Source organism: Lissotriton vulgaris, unplaced genomic scaffold (genome assembly GCF_964263255.1).
Source record: "Lissotriton vulgaris unplaced genomic scaffold, aLisVul1.2 SCAFFOLD_3063, whole genome shotgun sequence".
Classification (NCBI taxonomy): domain Eukaryota; kingdom Metazoa; phylum Chordata; class Amphibia; order Caudata; family Salamandridae; genus Lissotriton; species Lissotriton vulgaris.
Window position 1 is genome coordinate 22,990 of NW_028241632.1, and position 18,637 is coordinate 41,626.

The 18,637-nt window shown below is 42.0% G+C and overlaps 1 protein-coding gene across 1 annotated transcript in view; it reads left to right on the top strand.

Annotated features, from left to right (window-relative positions):
* The window catches only part of LOC147670600 (ATP-dependent translocase ABCB1-like), a 254,105-nt gene that overhangs the window by 18,287 nt on the left and 217,181 nt on the right, over positions 1–18,637 (top strand). The window contains exon 2 of the mRNA XM_086948139.1: positions 742–913. Within this exon, the coding sequence (XP_086804265.1) occupies positions 742–913 (172 nt within the window). The remainder of the gene's footprint in view (positions 1–741; positions 914–18,637) is intronic.

Consider the following 18,637-nt stretch of genomic DNA (forward strand, 5'->3'; position numbering starts at 1 on the left):
TAAAGGACAGAAATAAACAGTTAAAATAAGAGACAGCACAAAAAAATACAGAAACGGCAATAAAGCAAAAGAAAAGAAACACAAGCAATAGAATAAAAAGAATAGAAAAGAAACAAAGGACAGAAAAAGATCTCACCACTGGGCCACCAGGGATAAGGCGCAGGTGGGGGCCTGCGGGTGGAGAAGGGCCTCTGACTACGAGCCTGGGGCTCAGGAGGCCAGACCACTGGCGGATGGAGCTGTGGGGTGGGGGAAGCAAACACAAGCTGACAAGGTCAATGATGTCCTGCTCACATCCTGCACACAAGAATTGTGGTTTGGACTCCACCCGAGAGGAAAAACACCTCTTTATTTATACCTGCGGCTGCACCCGACCTTCGCCTGCTTGCTGTGGTAGGACATCCCTGTCACCCATGGCAAGTGGCTTTCTGAATTCTTAAATCACAGCTGTCTTTTGCTACCAAAGCAGGGGGCAAGCTCTATTTTCCTTGATTGCGCTGACAAATCAATTTGAATGGAGACAGTGAGATAGCCAATCATAAACTTTGTAATGCAATCTTTAACGAATTTTATTGATTGGGTAGTTACCAAAGTAAAGTGAATCCCAGCATTCCCGCTTTATAATGACTTAGCATGTTTTAACTTTCTGTATGGAAAAAAGTTAACTTGCATTCTCATTCATTCTCTCCATCTCCCTCTTTTTCTGCACTCGCTCCCTCCTATCCTATATTTCTCTCGCAGCGACATCAATACCATTCGTGATGGCCTTGGAGACAAAGTGTCCATGTTTGCCCAGTATCTTTCAAATTTTGTGGCAGGGATCGTCATCGGATTTACATACGGCTGGAAATTAACATTGGTAATTCTATCAATCTGCCCGTTACTTGCAGCAACAGCAGCAATTTCATCGAAAGTAAGTAAAAAAAACGATGATGACGAATCTACTTTTTTTTAAGGTTTCATTTGAAACGATTTCGATATGGTATTGGGGGTCTGTAGTCTTTAAGACAGGTTAAATACTGCATTTAAAGCTTTGTTATAAAACACTAGTAAGGAGACTCCTGAAATGTCATAGAAAATTGCATTCCTAAGATTCTTAAGAGTGGGAGAGGGCAGTTATGATTTTTAATCCAATGCCAACTTTCCTATTACTTTGTGACGTCTAGATTTGGAATTAAATCCTGCATTGATTTAATATGCTTATGTGTAGAAGGCAGACGGAATTGAAAATTATGCAGTGGTTTTTAAAGTTTAGAAACGACTGCACCACTCGCCCCCATACACTGCAGTGATTACAACTTTCAAGCACTGCAGAGTATGTAAGGGTCTAATGAAGAAGGGTTCAACGTATAGGATAGATCGGAATTAAGGCATATACAATGAAAACAGGATGTACAAGCCTAAGTGGCCCCAAGAAAAAAGTCGAGTCCAGAGGATGAACAAACACATCTGGATGCTTGCCAAAATGAGGTCTGCGGGTCTGCTGAGTTTCCTTTTCAGGAATCTTGTGATTTTTAAATGTAACTTTGTATCGCCCTGTATTGCACTAAAAATGTCTCTAATTTTGGACATTAGTCCACTGGTCAGTCCTTGGCTGAGCAGTGACTGACCCGGAATAGAAACAACCCCGGACTTTCCTCAATTCACCTAAAGCACCGATAGTTTAGCTGCCTCATGCAGATGATGGTTTTGTTGGTGTGTGCCAGCAGGGCACAGAGGGTGAAGGGAGGGCAAGGAAGGTGATAAAAGGGGTGTTAAAAACATTGCCCACTATATGTCAATGACGGACCAAAACCACTCTAAACTGGGAAATCATATAGAAACGAACGGGGAGGGACAATGACCAGACTGGAGCAAGATCACAAGGGTGCTGCTTTTGGCAAAATCTTAATACACACAGCTCCATGCAGGCTCAGAAAAGTGGCACCCTGGGCCCAGCTCGCCCAAGTTAAAGACCGACCCTGGTTGCGCCATCTGGGTGCAGATGTATCAATATACCTATTTGCGATTCTCAAATAGCGATTTTTTGAGAATCGCTATTTGAGCATTGCAAAATGGTATGTATGTAAAAATTCGCCATTTATTAGCGATTTCTTAAAATTCCTTAATTGCGATTAGCAAATTGCTAATCGCAGGAGGCCCATAGGAAGGAATGGGAAGTTATTCTCAATTTGCGATTCGCAATTTGCTAATCGCAAATTCAGTATAATTTCAAGGGTGCAAGGGTGTCTTAAGGACACCCTGCTGCACCCCTAAAATTTACATGTGTGCGCATATGGGGCACATACATGCCCAGAGGGAATGTATGAGCGCCACATGGCATCTTTACAAATGCCAAAAAGTGCATTTGTAAAAGAATTCGCAAATTACCACCAACTACAAGTTGGAGTAATTTGCGATTTCTTAAGGTGAAATTGCAAAAATTAAATGTTTCTTACATAGCATTTAAGGAATCGCAATTTGCGATTCCTTAAATGCTTTTGCTAAATTAACGAATCGCAAAATTTGCGATTCCTTAATTTTTGCATCCTACATACCATTTTGAGAATTATTAGTTGCAAACGCTGCTTTTTTGCGAATCGCAGCGTTTGCGACTAAAAAATCCCTCGATACATCTGCCTCCTATACATTTGACCAAGAAGTTTATTCTGTCATTCAAGAATGGTTTTTGAACAGACGCTCGATGGTCCCTTGTGAGATCGTATGTATTCTACAATTATACATTATTTAAAAGCCAGCTGAAGCTAAATGAACTTTAGTTCTAGTATCTTCAGGGAATGCCAGACCCAAGAAAAGATCTGCTTACATGTTTTCTCAGTCTTAGTACCTACCGTAATAGTACCTGTAGCCATTAGACTAGCTCAGACTTTCAACCAATGCCAGTGTTCCTTGAGAAAGCACGTTCTAGAGAAGCGCAATGATGCCACACCTTCTGACACATGCCTGTACTACACTTTTCTTTAAATGTTCAATTATGAGTTTAACTAATAATTGGATTACTGAAAGAAGGATGCTTTAAAACATACTCACAAATGGAAGTTCGTGTGATGTAATTGGATAAGTGACCCAAGGCAAAATGTAGCTTAACATAAGCTGCTCATTAATGAAAAGTGTCTTTAATATCCCCATCTTACCTGTGATCTTTTCTGAGTGCAACCTGTGCCAACCTTCCACTTTTAACGGCGGTTCATTTTATGACTGCTTTGAAGATGTTCATAGGAAGCTGATGATGACCTGCTCGAATAATGTTAGTTCTTTAAACCAGTGCTCCCCAAACCTTTTACAACCACAACCCAATTTTTAAAATGACACATTTTCACCACCCCCTAGCTTTAATGGAATGAGGTAATGGCAATTTTTTTTAAATGAAATAGCAGCAATTGTTTTTAAACATCACTACCTTGACCACACCCTTCGGAATCTGACAGTGACCAACATATTGATCTGCCCGTAAAAGTGGCAGATGGAGAACTGCCCTTGAGCTAGCGCACTTTTCAGAGTGCAGTTCTGGCCTTTGGTATCTGTTCAGAAATCAAATGTCTTAGTTAACAAGCATTTGCAATGCAATCGGTCTCGCCTTTGGCACCTTATATGTATTTAGCTATGCAGCACATTAGCCGGGGTGCTGAAACATCTACTGTTCTTTAACATGGAGGGAAAGTAAGTACCAAACTGCATGACACGACAGGAATGGGAACACATGAAGAGAAATATCGCCTTTCAGTGGGAAATGGTATAGTCCAAATCTCTGCGTTTAAGGAGTAAATATTGTGCCTGCAGAAATGTACACCACCCCCTTAATCTCACCCCTTCATCCTTATCTAATGCATTTTCACCTAAACTATTGCAGATTGACCGGTATAAAGGGGGTTGGTGATGGACGGAGCATCTGAAACAATCAAACACTCACACCCAGTCAACAGATCTGGGTTTAATCCATCACCGTTCTTTACCCCACTCTGCTACCCCAGTTCAGACATGGCCATATGCAAATCAGTCTGACCCTGTGCCTCATGGGAGCAGTTCAGCCCGAACTGCCAAGCCAAGCCTTCCCTGGACTGGAATATTTACAACAAGGGGTCCCCGGTAGCTTGTCTCCTTTCTGGTGAAGAATTGGCTTGGTAGTTTAGTCTGCCCTGTTCCCATGATGCACTGGGCCAGGGACAGACTGATTTGCATATAGCCAGGTTCTGAGCTGGGATGGGGCAGTGAGATAAATAACGGTGATGGATCAAGCCCTGATCTTTGGACTGGGTAAGAGTGGTCTGCTCAATTCAGACACTCTGTTCATCACCACCCCCTTTTCTGAATCGTTCCCTGGACTGGAAACAAGCTTCCTAGGTCCGGTTTCTGGCAATCCAGCCGTATTCAACCAGGCTTGCTTTGAATCCAGTGGCAAAGTGAGCAAGGGACTAACGTCTGAGCATACCCTACCAACTTATGCCAAACAAAGCGGTACAAAAGCGCTTGGTGATGGACGGAGCATCTGAACCAGAGCGCTGGGTTTAATTCTGACCACCTTGTAATTTCAGAAGAGGTAGCGGCTATCAGGAGATTTGAGGTCTAGTGGAGGCCAAAAAGGCACTCTGGTAGCCAGGGCTACCAGTAAATTAGGGGTAGTATTAATCTGAATAGATTTAAAAGTGAACAGTGATGCCGCGTTGGAGATGTTGAGGGACGTTATGAGGGGCCAGTGTTTTTTGATTATCTTTGTTATCTTGTTGCTAGCTGGGCAAAATGTGGTGCAGTCACTTCCTAGGAACCACTACCAAAATTATTTATCATAGAGCTATACTTACCAATTGCCCATATACCTTATCACCGAAAATAAGTCAATCGGCAATGGAGAAGGTTCAATCGTTTATTTTGCAAAAACGCCCTATATAAGGGAGTCAACCTCTTGCCCTTTCCCTCAAAGGTGCGCAGAGGAGACTGCTGGATCACATTTAAGACAGTGCATATATACTTTCAGCATACATTACAGAAACCCCTTACATGGAAAAGTACCACTTCTCGTGAGGTCAACAGAAAAATCCATATAAGGCACAATTGATTGCTTCGAAACTCAGCTCTAACCATTCCGGGGGTAGGTCAGTGAAGGTGCCTCCCTTTCGTTCTGGGACATGGGAGTACAGGCACGGCGCCTGCAAGAATGCGCTCATCCTAACAGAAAGACAGATGTGACCTTCAGTTTCCTAAGTTAGAATCATTGGTCTGTCCATAGCCCAAGGCAGCCTCTCTGGCTCTCTGTGTACAGTGTCAGGTCACATGTTTTCCTAACCAATGAAATAGTCACGAGAGGGGAAACCAAAATGGCGTTTGTTCAGTCTAAGCCTGATTCGAATGTATACATGGTTCGAGCGTATTTACAAGGGGCTTTACTAATAGAATATTTTAATATATCGGATATATTACGCCAACATTATAATACATTGATTTATATTCCTTCAGACCGTCCTTTGGGCATGATGTAGCCAATATATATATATTTCGTCTTGTATGCTGCCTTTGCCTAAATAAATAAGAACTTGCCTTGATTTTGGGACTCGTGTCGTTTTCTGAGTCTGGGGCTCCAGATTTCAGTCTTTGTGCTTTGCCTGTATATATATATATATATATATATATATATATATATATATATATTCGAGACGATTCCCACCACTTCCAAGCAAACGCCAGGCGAAGAAGGAAACTCAGGCCTCAGCAGCAAATGTTTCAGGCAAGAAGTATTTTATTTGTCACCTCTCACGACGACGCGTTTCGGGCTGTGCAGCCCTTGATCACATTCAGCTAAACTGCGCCATTTTTTTCTTTATAAACAATTAGTGAAAGTGCACACCTGAGTTGCATTTCAGTGAGATTCACAAGATTAAAAGGCATTGAAAAAAGACTGTTCTCATATACTGCCTAGTACTTCTTCTATACCTGACATCAATACTTGCTTCAGTCGCTATTAAAATAATTTATAAAATATCAATACATGTTCATGTGTTGCACATACATTAATTTTATAAATTATAGCGTTCTTTTGCAAAGTCAAGTTATTTAAATACTAAACATTTCTAACTGGATAAATCCAAGTTTGTATCAATGTTACAATGTAACATGATAAATTTGCGCCCATCTTGTATATTGTGAAAATATCCGGATAAATCCAAGCAACCAAGTACTCGATTAAAGTGCGTAGTGCAGACAATTCCTATTGAAAGGACTAATCAGACAGTGCAAAAAAGACAGTGATGTGCAAATGAGCATAAAGAAGTGCAGTGCAATAAATATAATAAAACCTTGATTAATATTATAAAATACAATATACGAATTCATAGCAAGCATGTATAACAATTCATCAATAATAAGATACTCCGTCCGGGTAAAACATTAAAATTGATAAAATTATACAAAAGTAGCTTAATTGCTAAAAATGAGCACATTGCAAAATAGTAATCAAGATAAGGCAGAAAAGGTTGCTGACTTGTTCAGTAGCACTGCTGTTGAATAAGGATATCATTAAATTGGTTTGAAATGGAAGAACAACTGTTTTAAATTCTTTGAGACAGGCAAATATAAATGATATTATGACCCTAAAGATAAGTGTGCATATCCTCTGTGTTATTCAAACCCTGAGGCCACTTGCTGTCAAACTCTAATATAAATTTAGTTTCAAGTTGTCGCAGTTGACGCTCTCTATTGCCACCCCTCTTAGATTTAGGAATGGCGCTGACAACATAGTATGACAGACAGTTGATGTCCTTATTATGACATTGAGCAAAGTGCCTGGCTACAGGATAGGCAGGGTCGTTATGCAATATTGCCCTTATGTGCTGCAATATTCTGACATGCACTGGCTGCTTGGTACTACCAATGTAGTTAAGCCCGCAAGTGCACGTCAAAACATAAACAGCACATTCAGTTTTACAGTTGTAACTGCCTTTTATTGGGACTGGGGATGTCTGAAAGGGTATTTGATAGGTAGTTTTGTTACAACCAAATTTGCAAGCACGACAGGAAGTGCACCGCCTAAAGCCATTGCCAGTGTGTAGCCACAATGTTGGTTTTTTAGTTTCTGGAGAATTAATGTCAAGTTCAGTACCCATAGATTTACCCTTCCTAAAGGTAATAGAAGGTGTGATGGGCAATCTTTCTTGTAGTATAACATCGGTCAAAACAATTGGCCAATGTTTAGTTATGATACTTCTAATTTTCCTTTCTTGCCTAGAAAAGGTGGTAATAAATCTGGGGTTATCAGAAACCTGATTAGCTGGTGCTTTCTCACATTGAGGCTGAGGGAACAGAGAATTCCTTGGACGTTCACTAGCTTTTTTAATGGCATTGGCAATCACTTTGTTGCTGTATCCGCGATTTTTAAGGCGAGCACACATATTGTCTTGACATGCTAAAAAATCTTCATGATCACTGCAAATGCGTTTTAATCTTAAGATCTCCCCATATGGTATACTGGCTATCAAATGTTGAGGGTGGGAACTAGCAGCATGTAATGTAATGTTCCCAGCTGTGGGCTTTCGAAATAGTGTAGTATTAAGTATACCATTTTTCACTTGGAGCCTAACATCAAGGAAATCAATCTGCACTGAACTGATCATAGAAGTGAAAATTAAATTCATATTGTTGTTATTGATGGTGGCAATGAATGATAACGCCTCTTCTTGGGTTCCCTGCCATATCAGGAACACATCATCAATATAACGATAATATTTGATAACATGTCTAACAAATAAGTCGTTGTGGAGACGCCTAAGGACCTGTTCCTCCCACCAGCCTACATGTAAACATGCGTAGCTGGGAGAGAAACAGGCCCCCATGGCGACTCCTCTCAATTGCTTGTACAAAGTGTCATTGAAAAGAAAGAAATTATTGTGTAAGCACCACTCAATAAGTGTAAGAATAACTTTGCTGTGTGCATAGTATTCAATGGGACGCTTAGACAAATAATACTTGATGGCCTCAAGACCCTGACCATGGTCGATGCTGGTGTATAGCGACTCTATGTCGAGTGTAATTAACATAAAGCCCTCAGACCATATTATATATATATATATATATATAGGAAAATAACAAGCTTTTAATCCAAACATACACCTTCATCTATTTGTATTAAACCTGCAACTTCCTTTTGCACTAATTGTTTCTTAACTTTCTCCTGGCGGGAAACTGCCAATGAGGAAGTGAGCCTGGAGCAACAATAGAAGCAACAAGCTGGCCCAGAAAGCAGGCATAGGCAACAGATAAATATCACCCCAATTACTCCTGCAAGGATCATAAATACCTTCCAACCCCAGGTAGACAAGAGGTTCTGAAACCACCCTGTTAAGGACCAGGTACCAGTATCAGTATAAACTTCCGCTGCTAATCAATGCAATTTCTGAATCGCCAAATGTATAGTTGGAGTGGAATCAGGTATATGCATGCAGCAGGAGCTGCCGATCACACGGCATGCTCCTCCTCGATCAGCTAGGATGACGTCAAGCACCATCCGATTCTGAAGCAAAACTAGCCTTGTAGCTTGAAGTTCTACCATCAGGTTAGTCAGAATTCCAGCAGTGGCTTGAACTACATTTTCTACTACTCTGGATAGGTGTCTAACATCTCTACTGGTAAAAATAGGACCCCACATGGGAAAAAAATCCTTTCGCTACATCCACAAACTGTTGTAAAGTAGTTTCAATCTGATCTGTGCTGTCAGAATCAATACTTCTACTAATTCGTATGGAATCTAAATTTCGTTTAGTCAGCTGGTGATTCTTATGATAGTTAGATAGGGCTATATATATCGGAGGGTAAAGGAAAGACAGTTAACACTGTATGGACCATCCTCGGGGAAGCCAAGTGTAGGCGTTTTCACCAAATACGAAATACACATTAGCGGAGTTATTAAAGGCGGGGAGCTATCTGTGTGTAAAAAATAAGTGTAATTACATCTACTATTTCCAATCCTTACGTGACCTTTACCTCCAATACAGAATGAAGCAGTACTATTTAAAATGGGAACTGTCATTGCCATATCATCAGTAACATTTCGACCTTGAAAATACTGAAAATATTGCGTAGAATTAAAATGTTCAAAATCTAACAGGTGGCATTCTCATAACTGGTATACATTTTCATACAAGCATCTGGATCTAAAGACCCTTCTCCCTGGTTTCCCATAGCGTCAAATCCTTGATGTCGTTCTATATACTTTAAAATAGCTTTGTAATCCTTCTCAGTATATCTTTTGGGGTCAGCTACATAATGTAAATACATGAGAGATAATAACTAAAACCAGGCCTCACAACTTGCTAAACGCGATAATGGCAGAGAAATGAATAAATCGTGACAATGCATTACAGATGGTAAAAGACCACATACCCAACAGTTTGTCTTATTAGTAGTATTATGAGCTTGATGCAGCATTTCAATTAATACATTTTTAGTATAAGTTTCTCAATGTCTTTCCTTATGAGGAGGCAAAGTATAGAAGTGATGCTCAGGCGGAACTGTTGTAGTACCTAACACCTTATGCATAGGATATTGAAATTCCAAATACATAAACACACTCATTAATGTTATCATGATTACTGCAATAAATATCACAAAGGCTACCTTCACTCTGATAGCCCAACCAGAAAACATAGGGACATTTTCAAGAAAAGGTTGGGGTGCAAGAGGTCGTTCATCTTCAAGAGCGAACCGGGCAAAGGGGTACATTCTAACTAAAATTCCAAACTAAACTTGGGAAAAAGGTGCAAGCCAACTGCCAGAGAGTTTCTTCTTCCTGTGTCCGTCTAGAGCCTCACAGGCAGGCTCCTATCATTCATCAAGAGAACAACTCAAAATTTTGACTTTACCGTTGCAACTTAGGCCCTTAACACAGTATTTCTTTCTGAACAGAGAAATGTAACAGTTCCAGGCTCTCTACGGGTTCAGTCCAATGTCTTGCTCAGTACCCCAGTAAAGAGCTAATTTCACCATTACAGCTCAAGTCTTTCCCTATCTCCTGGAATCCAAAACTGGGGTACCGCGTTGTTTTCGGGGCCGTAAGATGTATCGAAGATGGCCAGGTTGTTCCTGGCCTTGAAACAACACAGCAGCAGGGACATTTGGTGCAACACAACCTTCAGGGGACTCTGAGGAATCAGCCTTATCAAGGGTTTCTGGGGCTGGGGCTGATTTGTCTCCTTGTGGTATCAATGATCCTTCCTCTTGCCCGATTTCAAGGGCATCCGAGAAAGGCACAAAAGTCAACCTCCGCTCTCCTTCCTGCGTCAGAACTCCATCTCGGTTCTGCTGGTCAAAAGGAAGTGGAAAAGGCAATTTCTTTAGATGAGAAACATGGATCCAATGTTTCTTCCCATCCACTTTTACTGCTGTTCGTGTAGACAAGAGAATTTGGTAGGGGGCGGCTCCACCTTGGTTCCAAACTTGATTTTCGCTGGTAATTTCGGACAAGGACCCCCTGTCCTGGCTCCAAACGGTGTCCGGGACCCTCCGGCAGTGGCTGCAGTACAGCTGACATCTGTTGATGAATGGAACATAAATCTTTAGTCAAAGCGTACAGGTAATCTGTCATCATTGGGTAATCAATATCGCGAAAAGATCTAGGTCTTGGGACACCCCATACATTAGCTGGCCGACCAAAAACGACCTCATAAGGTGACAATCCGGCTCGTGAATGAGGGGTTACACTTAATGACATTAAAGCTAGGCGTAAAGCATCAGGCCAGCTCAAGCCTGTGCTTTCTTGAATTTTCGCCATCTTTAACTTCAGTGTACCATTATATTTCTCAACCAGTCCTGCAGATTGCGGATGTCATGCTGCATGACATTTTTGTTTTATCTGTAAGCCTTTGCAAATATATTTGACAAGGTCTGCATTGAAGTGTACCCCGTTATCTGTCCAAATGACTCGAGGCAACCCAAATCGGGGCAGGAATTATTTTATTAGGGCTTTTGCAGTGGCCATAGCGGTGTTATCTTTGGGAGGGTATGCTTCAACCATTTACTAAAAGCACAGACCACCACTAGCACATACTTAAGGTTGTTTACTCTTTCTAGCTGAATATAATCGATTTGTATCACTTCAAAGCGTAAAGTAGGAGGCGCAACATTCCCACTAAGCACTGTTTCCCTCCCACCAGGATTATACTGTAAACAAACCATAAAATATTTAACCACATGAGCAGCAGTTTTTGAAATATTCGGATTGTTCCATACAGGGTCTAATAGTGCACAAATGCCTTTTGTCCCAATGTGAGCGGGACCATGTGCCATCACAACTACTGCATATACCAGTGCATTGGGCAAGAGCCATCTCTGTTTTTCAGTCAAATAAATCCAACAATTGTTTTTATCTAACTTCCCTGTTTCCTGCTCCCATTTCATCATTTCATCAGGGGTCGCTTCTTTCTGCAGTTCTTTAACACTTTCAATTGTATTATCAAACACTGTTGTCTCCGCCACCCACCTTGCTGATACACTGGGGAACATAGCGGACATTTTAGTTTGAGCTGTCTCTTTTGCTACTTTATCGGCAAAGGCATTTCCCTTTCCTGTGGCATCAATCATTTTTTTGTGGGCGCTACACTTGATAATGACCACCTTTTCTGGCAAGGTTAATGCATTCAACAATCTTTCGATCAAGGGTACATGTTGTATTCTCTGACCATGAGAGGTAAGAAATCCTCGTTCCCGCCACAGCCACCCGTAACTATGGGCCACGCCAAAGGCGTACTGTACTGGCTGTCTGTGAAAATATTTACTTTTAGGCCTTCGCTTAGTTCACATGCTCTTAATAATGCTATTAGTTCAGCTGCTTGTGCTGAGTGATGGGAAAACCGAGCAGTCTCCACTACAGTTCTGAGGGTGGTTATAGCATATGCAGCTGTGGTCGTGCGATCTGGTAATTTAAAACATGAGCCATCCACATACAACTCCCCTTGGGATTCAGATAAGGGGATGTCGGTGAGGTCTACTCGTCCCTTTGTTTCTTCTTCAGTTCGAAATATACAATCATGGACATCGTCCTTTTGGTCATTCGAAGGGAGGGGTAGTAACATGGCTGCATTCAAAGTGGCACATCGTTTAATAGTAATGTGAGGTGCAAACAAAGTCAATTCATAACCAGTCAATCGTGCACTCGTAAGGTGCTGAGTTTTTGTTCGATTCAGTAATATATCCACAGTGTGCGGTACCATCACTGTGAGATCAGTATTCAGAACAATCCCCTCCGACTGTCGAATGGCCACCGCCACAGCAGCGGTAGCCCTTAGACAGCTAGCAAGGGCTCTGGCAACATTATCCAATGCTGCCGAAAAATATGCACAAGGTCGATGTTTTTCGCCAAAGCCTTGTGTAACACTGAAAGTGAGCAACTCTCTACCTCATGCACGAAAAGTACAAAAGGCTTTCGGTAATCCGAAGTACCCAAGACGGGTGCAGAGCAAAGAGCAGATTTTAAAGAATCAAAAGCATCCTGACATTCATCCGTCCAGGGCAAGGGTTCATGCACATCTTTGGTTGTCAAATGCAACAAGGGTTTAGCAAAAAGTGAAAAGTTAGGAATCCATTGGCGACAGTAAGAGGTTATGCCATGAAAAGTGCGAACATCACGTTGAGTACGAGGCACAGACATGTTAGTGTTAACAGTTATTCGTTCAGTAGTTAGTCTCCTCCCCACTTTCAACAGTAAATGACTAAGATAGGTCACTTCCTGTCGACAATACAGAAATTTGGATAGGGATACTTTATTTCCGTTAGCTGCTAGGTGAGACAATAATTTGACAGTGGCCTCCTTACAACCTTCTGGTGTGTCCGATGCCACCAATATATCATCCACTTACTGGATGAGAACATTACCAGGTGGTACGACTAGTTCATCTAACACTGCTTTTAAAGCTTGGCTGTTTATACGAGGACTTTCTGTTTAGCCTTGAGGAGCACGATAAAATCTAAAGCTATGGCCAGATAACGAGAATCCAAAAATATGTTGGCTGTCAGGGTGGATTGGAATGCTAAAGAAAGCATTCTTTAGATCTATAACAGAAAAATATTTAGCAGTAGGGGGAATCATAGTGAGAATTACACTGATATCCGGAACCACAGGATATTGGGGAACCACTATCTTATTAACCTCTCTTAGGTCAATCACAAAACGATATGTATTTTTGTAATCTGGGTCACCATCCAATGGGGCTTTCTTCAAAATCGGTAAAATGGGGCTGTTACAAGCATTGGCAACTGTTTCTTCCACTACTCCTCTCTTAATTAAGTCACGAATAATCTGTAATAAGGCCTGCTCGCCTTCCGGCGAAATTTGATATTGTGGGATACGTGGCAGATGTGCATTTGGTTTCAAGGTAATTGATACAGGGGGTATTTTTAACAATACCACATCCGTGTCTCCTGTTGACCAAAGGTTCTGGGGAATTTTAGAAAATTCAGATGGAAGATGTTCATCTTTAAGAAAACATTAAGACGTGCATTTAGTTGGAGGTTGCATTGGTTAATAAACACCATCAGGAGAACAGTAAATGCGTGCATGCAATTATTTCGATATATTCAATCCTAAAACATTCTCGCCACAACTGGAAGTGAGCAAAAATGGAGAGTCCACAGTAATCGGGCCAATAGTAAATGGAAGTGGCTTAAAAATGGGGCTTACTGCTGGGATTCCTGAGAAACCCACTGATACGTTATTTTGCCTAGACAGAGCAGCCCCCGGGACCAATGAATGAGCAACAGAACTATTCAATGCTCCAGTATCCACCAAAAACTTCTCAGATGTCCCCATCAATAGCCCCTTTACATAAGGCCCCTGATGGTTGACTGGTACTGATATGTGGCCCCTGCTATGTCCATGGCTGTCTCATGCGTAGCCATTTCCATCATAATCATCCTCCCGATAATCCTCATGGTAATGTTGCCTTCCCTGAGGATCATCAAAATAATTTCTTCCTGATTCACCATCATACGTGTCCCCGTTCCTCATATTATTAGGATTATCTGTTGAAAGTGCCTCGTCCATATAATATTGGACACTGAAATCGCCAATGTCCTACTTGTCTACAATTGGAACACTGATTTATTCCTATATTAGGAGCTGGACCCGATCCTCCTCCTCGCCCCATCATTGCCCTTCTTGGAAATGAACCTCTTCCTCCCCTTCCAGCATTTTGTCCTCTACTAACCTGTTGTAATAGTACTCGAGTTTTTAACTCTTTGACCCTTTTATCAGACTTGTCCTTACTCTCATTTTCCCTGTGTTCATAATACTGGGCCATGCTAAGAATAACTGAAGGGGCCGAAGTAGTCCAGGTACTTTCAGCAGCCTGTAATCATGTCATTATTTCAGGCAATAAATTAATAGTAAACCTATTCACAAACAATCGTACGCCCCCTTCGGTGGACAAATCTTGTCAACTAAAGTCTATAAATACTTTCTCAAAATGTTTAAAGAAATCTGACACACTCTCATCCTTTTTCTGTTTACAAGCCGTTAATTTATCCCAATCCACTTTGCGTGGGGGAATAAGAGTTTGCATGTAAGTTATAATACAGGCTGGTATGGCTAAAATCTCATCTTTTGGTTTATCACCTGGCTTTAGATCCTTATCCCAAACTCTAAACTGAGCCCAGGTCCCTCTAAGTTCTGGAGCATGATCTGTGTAATGTATCTGTCTCCATATGTCAACTGGAATTAAAAGTCCGAAAAATAGCTCAATATCAGCTAAGGCCATAACGGCAGAATTTGCAGCTTCAGGTAATTCTTTATAGTAGGCTGTGGGATTTTTACGAGGGTCAGGAAGTTGGGCTTTCAATGTAGGATCTTGCTTCGTTTCCAAGGGGTATAAACCCATTGTTCTTGAAATCGCGACTCCACACGATTCCTAATTACTGCTCCACCAACATCCTCAACTCAGGAATTTCAGGGTGAAAAGGGGGGTGCACTTCCCTCATAGGATGTTTTGTGTCCCCCAGTCTGGACGTTTATTGTACATTCGTTCCCGGTAATGTATCAATGTTTCAAACATTCCGGAATACTTCTTCGATTTGTAATTCGAACTTAAAAACTCGATCCCTTATATCAAATAGTACCTGGGGAGCCAGTCCTTCGTCAAAACATTGTTCCCATAGGGAAATTAATCTAATCGCCATATGTTCTAGTGCCCATTGTTGCGCTACTGGTTCAAATTGACTCATAACACTCCAAATGTCTTCTAATAATAATAATAATAAAAGCATCTAACATTGCGCCTGGTTACACTAGAAACAGTGTGTCCCCGCGCTGTATAGACAGAGAACTGGGCCACTCCCAAGAATGGAGAAAAATATGGAAGTTGGGAGACAGAGAAACAGAGAAAACGGAGACTCATAGCTTAGGGAACAGGTAGGTTTTTAATTCTTGGCGGAAGCTCCTCTCCGATGGCTCCATCCGGAGTTCAATGGGTAGGGAGTTCCATTGTTTACTGGCCAGGTATTTGAAGGACCGACCGCCCATACGCACCCGGTGAATTCTGGGCACTTGATAAAACATACAGCCCAGAGATCTTAAATGGCGTTTGGGTTGATACTTGGTCAGTAATTTTTGAAGATATATTGGTCCTTTCCCTTGGGCAATGCGATGAGTCATGCACATTGTTTTAAATATAACGCGCTCCCGTATGGGCAGCCAGTGGAGAGTGGCTAAGGCACGTTTCCCTGAGGACTTTCTAGACAGGTTAAGTGCCATTCTGGCAGCTGCGTTCTGAACCCATTGCAGACGATGAAGACCTTTTTTACTCAGGCCCATGTACAGTGAATTGCTGTAATCTAGATGGGGAGTAACGAGGGTGTGGATTAAAGTTTTCCTACTAGTTGCAGGAAGAGACTCTAAGGTCTTACGCAGGGTCTTAAGAATGCCGTAGCATTTATCTGCAATACCTCTAGTGTGGTGTTCGAAGGACAGAGTCGAGTCTAATCTGACCCCTACATTTTTCACCTGCTCTGAGGGCTTAGGGTTGGCGCCGAGTTCTGATGGCCACCATGCCGATGACCAGATGGATGGAGTTTTCCCTAATATGAGAAGCTCCTTTTTATTTGCATTGAGGCGTTATCAGTTGGTATTCATCCATCCAGCTGGATGTATGACATTACAATGCATACTTTTACCACGCATGCCTTTACAACGCGGTTTTTACAATGCATGCCTTTACAACACATAGTGCTTTGGGGCGCTGGATAGTGAATAGTTTAATTTACTATTTCAACTCCAGTCCCCGTGGATAGTAGGGAAGGTGTTGGATAGTAAATTAAACCTATTCCCTATCCTAGAGCGCCCCCCAGCGCAAAGCGTTGTAATGGTTTGCGTTGTAAAAGTTGCGTCGTAAAGGCTTAAAGCTAGCCGAGGCTTCCTCAGGAGGCCGAGAGAGTGTCACTACCAGCTGAGTGTCATCCGCCTATGACACTATCTCGACCCCATATGCCTCAACTATCTTGGCCAGGGGTGCCATATAAAGATTGAATAGCGTAGGGCTCAAAATTGAGCCCTGCGGCTCCCCATGCCTGAGTGATCATACTTCCGATTTAAAAGGTGGGCAATGGACTTGGAATTGCCTATTTGTCAAAAACGCGCGAATCCATTCGTGAGCCAAGCCCTCAATTCCAGCCTCCCTAAGACAAGAAAGCAGTAGGGGGTGCGAGACAGTATTGAATGCTGCGCTCAGATCTAATAGAAGAAGCGCAGCTGTCATCCCCTCATCTACTCTACTTCTTAATAGCTCGGTGGAAAAAAGAAGAGCTGATTCAGTAGAATGGTACGCTCTGAACCCTGACTGTGAGGGGTGGAAATGATGACCCTCTTCTATGTGTTTTATCAGCTGAGCATTAACTATCTTTTCCACCACCTTGGCACAAAAGGGCAGAAGCGATATAGGGCGATAGTTATCTAGTTGGGTTACACTGAGATTGGCCTTTTTCCTGATAGGGATAACCTGCGCTGTTTTCCAGTCTTGTGGTACGTGGCTCGTCTGAAAGGATAATTTAGCCATATGGCTTATGTGATTTACAAGAAGTTCAGCCTGATTCCTGAAAGTCTTGGGACGAGCTACGTCTTTAGGAGAGCCCGATTGAATACTTCGGACAATTCTCAGCAACTCAATGTTGTCTGGCACTATGAAATGATTGAGACGACAAGTGTTTGTGAGCTCAACAATAGTGGCGTGGTCTATAAGTGAACCATCCGTTACCTCTGGAAAGGTTTTGTATATATTCTCGACTTTTTGTACAAAAAAGTCAGCAATTGCTTCGCAAGTTGCTGTAGAGTACGTATCTGGGACTATAGTTCTCTCAGATGAGGTAAGTTCCTTGTAGATAACAAAGAGTTCCTTGGCAGAATTATCGGCCAATTCAATTCTCTTATTTAGAAATTTTCTTTTGGCTATTCTGATCAACTTATAATAATTTTTATACTATTTTTATATTCGATTTTGGCTGCTCCTTCATATTTACTGCGCCAGATGCGCTCTAACTTTTTGCATTTTGATTTAGTAGCTTTTAAGTCAGCATCAAACCATGGTGCCGATTTAGAGCACCTTGCTGGCGCCTTAGTTGTCCATGGTGCAACTACGTCCAGCGCTCTTATTAGCCAATTCTCGTAGTCCATCCAGGCTTCTTCTACACTTTCTTTCAATGGGGGGCTGCTTGCTTTAAGGGCAAGCTCTAAATCAGCTTGTTTGAGTTTCCCCCATTGTCTACACTTAGATGCTGATGACTTGGTTCGTGGGGGTTGTTTAGGCCCTCCTGGGATAGTAAACTTGATCAAGGAGTGATCCGACCATTGTACCTGAATTGGAGGTTGGACCACCACTCCCTCCCAGTTAGCAAAGATCGGATCAAGAAGGTGTCCTGCCTTATGGGTAGGTATCTTGGATTGTAATTTAAGATTGAACATTTCTAAGGATGCAAGTAATCCTCGGCCATCCCTATTATTTTCATCTTCAAGATGGAGGTTTAGGTCCCCTAAAATCAGAAGCTTATTATAGCGCAGTGCTGATTGGGCAAATACCAGACAGCCTATACAATTTGTAGGCCCTCCAGGCGGGCGGTAGATTAGATAGCCATTAATGGTTATATTGGGCCTATATTTGATCACAAAGAAAGCGGCTTCACTATCCTTAATCGTAACTGTTTCCAGGGTGCATGTCAATTCAAGTTTATGAATCATTGCAATACCCCCTCCCCTCTGTTTGTCTCGGTTCAATTTCAGTATGCCATATTTTTGGGGTAGAGCCTCCAGAATATCCGGGGTGGACTCATCTAGCCACGTCTCGGTTAGGAAGAGTATTTCTGGTTGTTGGTCTATTAAAAGGTCGAATATTTCAAATTTATGTTTCATAAGCAATCGACAATTGACCTGAAACATAGTCAGAGACTCCATCTTCTGCTCAAGTTCCTTTCTGTTCCTGGGGTTGTAAGAGCAGCTCTTACAGCTCTGGGGCATCGTTTCAGCTTTCAGTGTATGCCTGAATGCTCTCACAATATGTGGACAGAGGCTTTCTAGCTGTTCTCTAGAGTGTTTTGATCAATCTAGGGGATTCTGATGGAGTTTGGGCAGGGGTTTGTGCCCCTAGCCCCGTCCGGCCATGGACGGGCACAGACGGGCTTG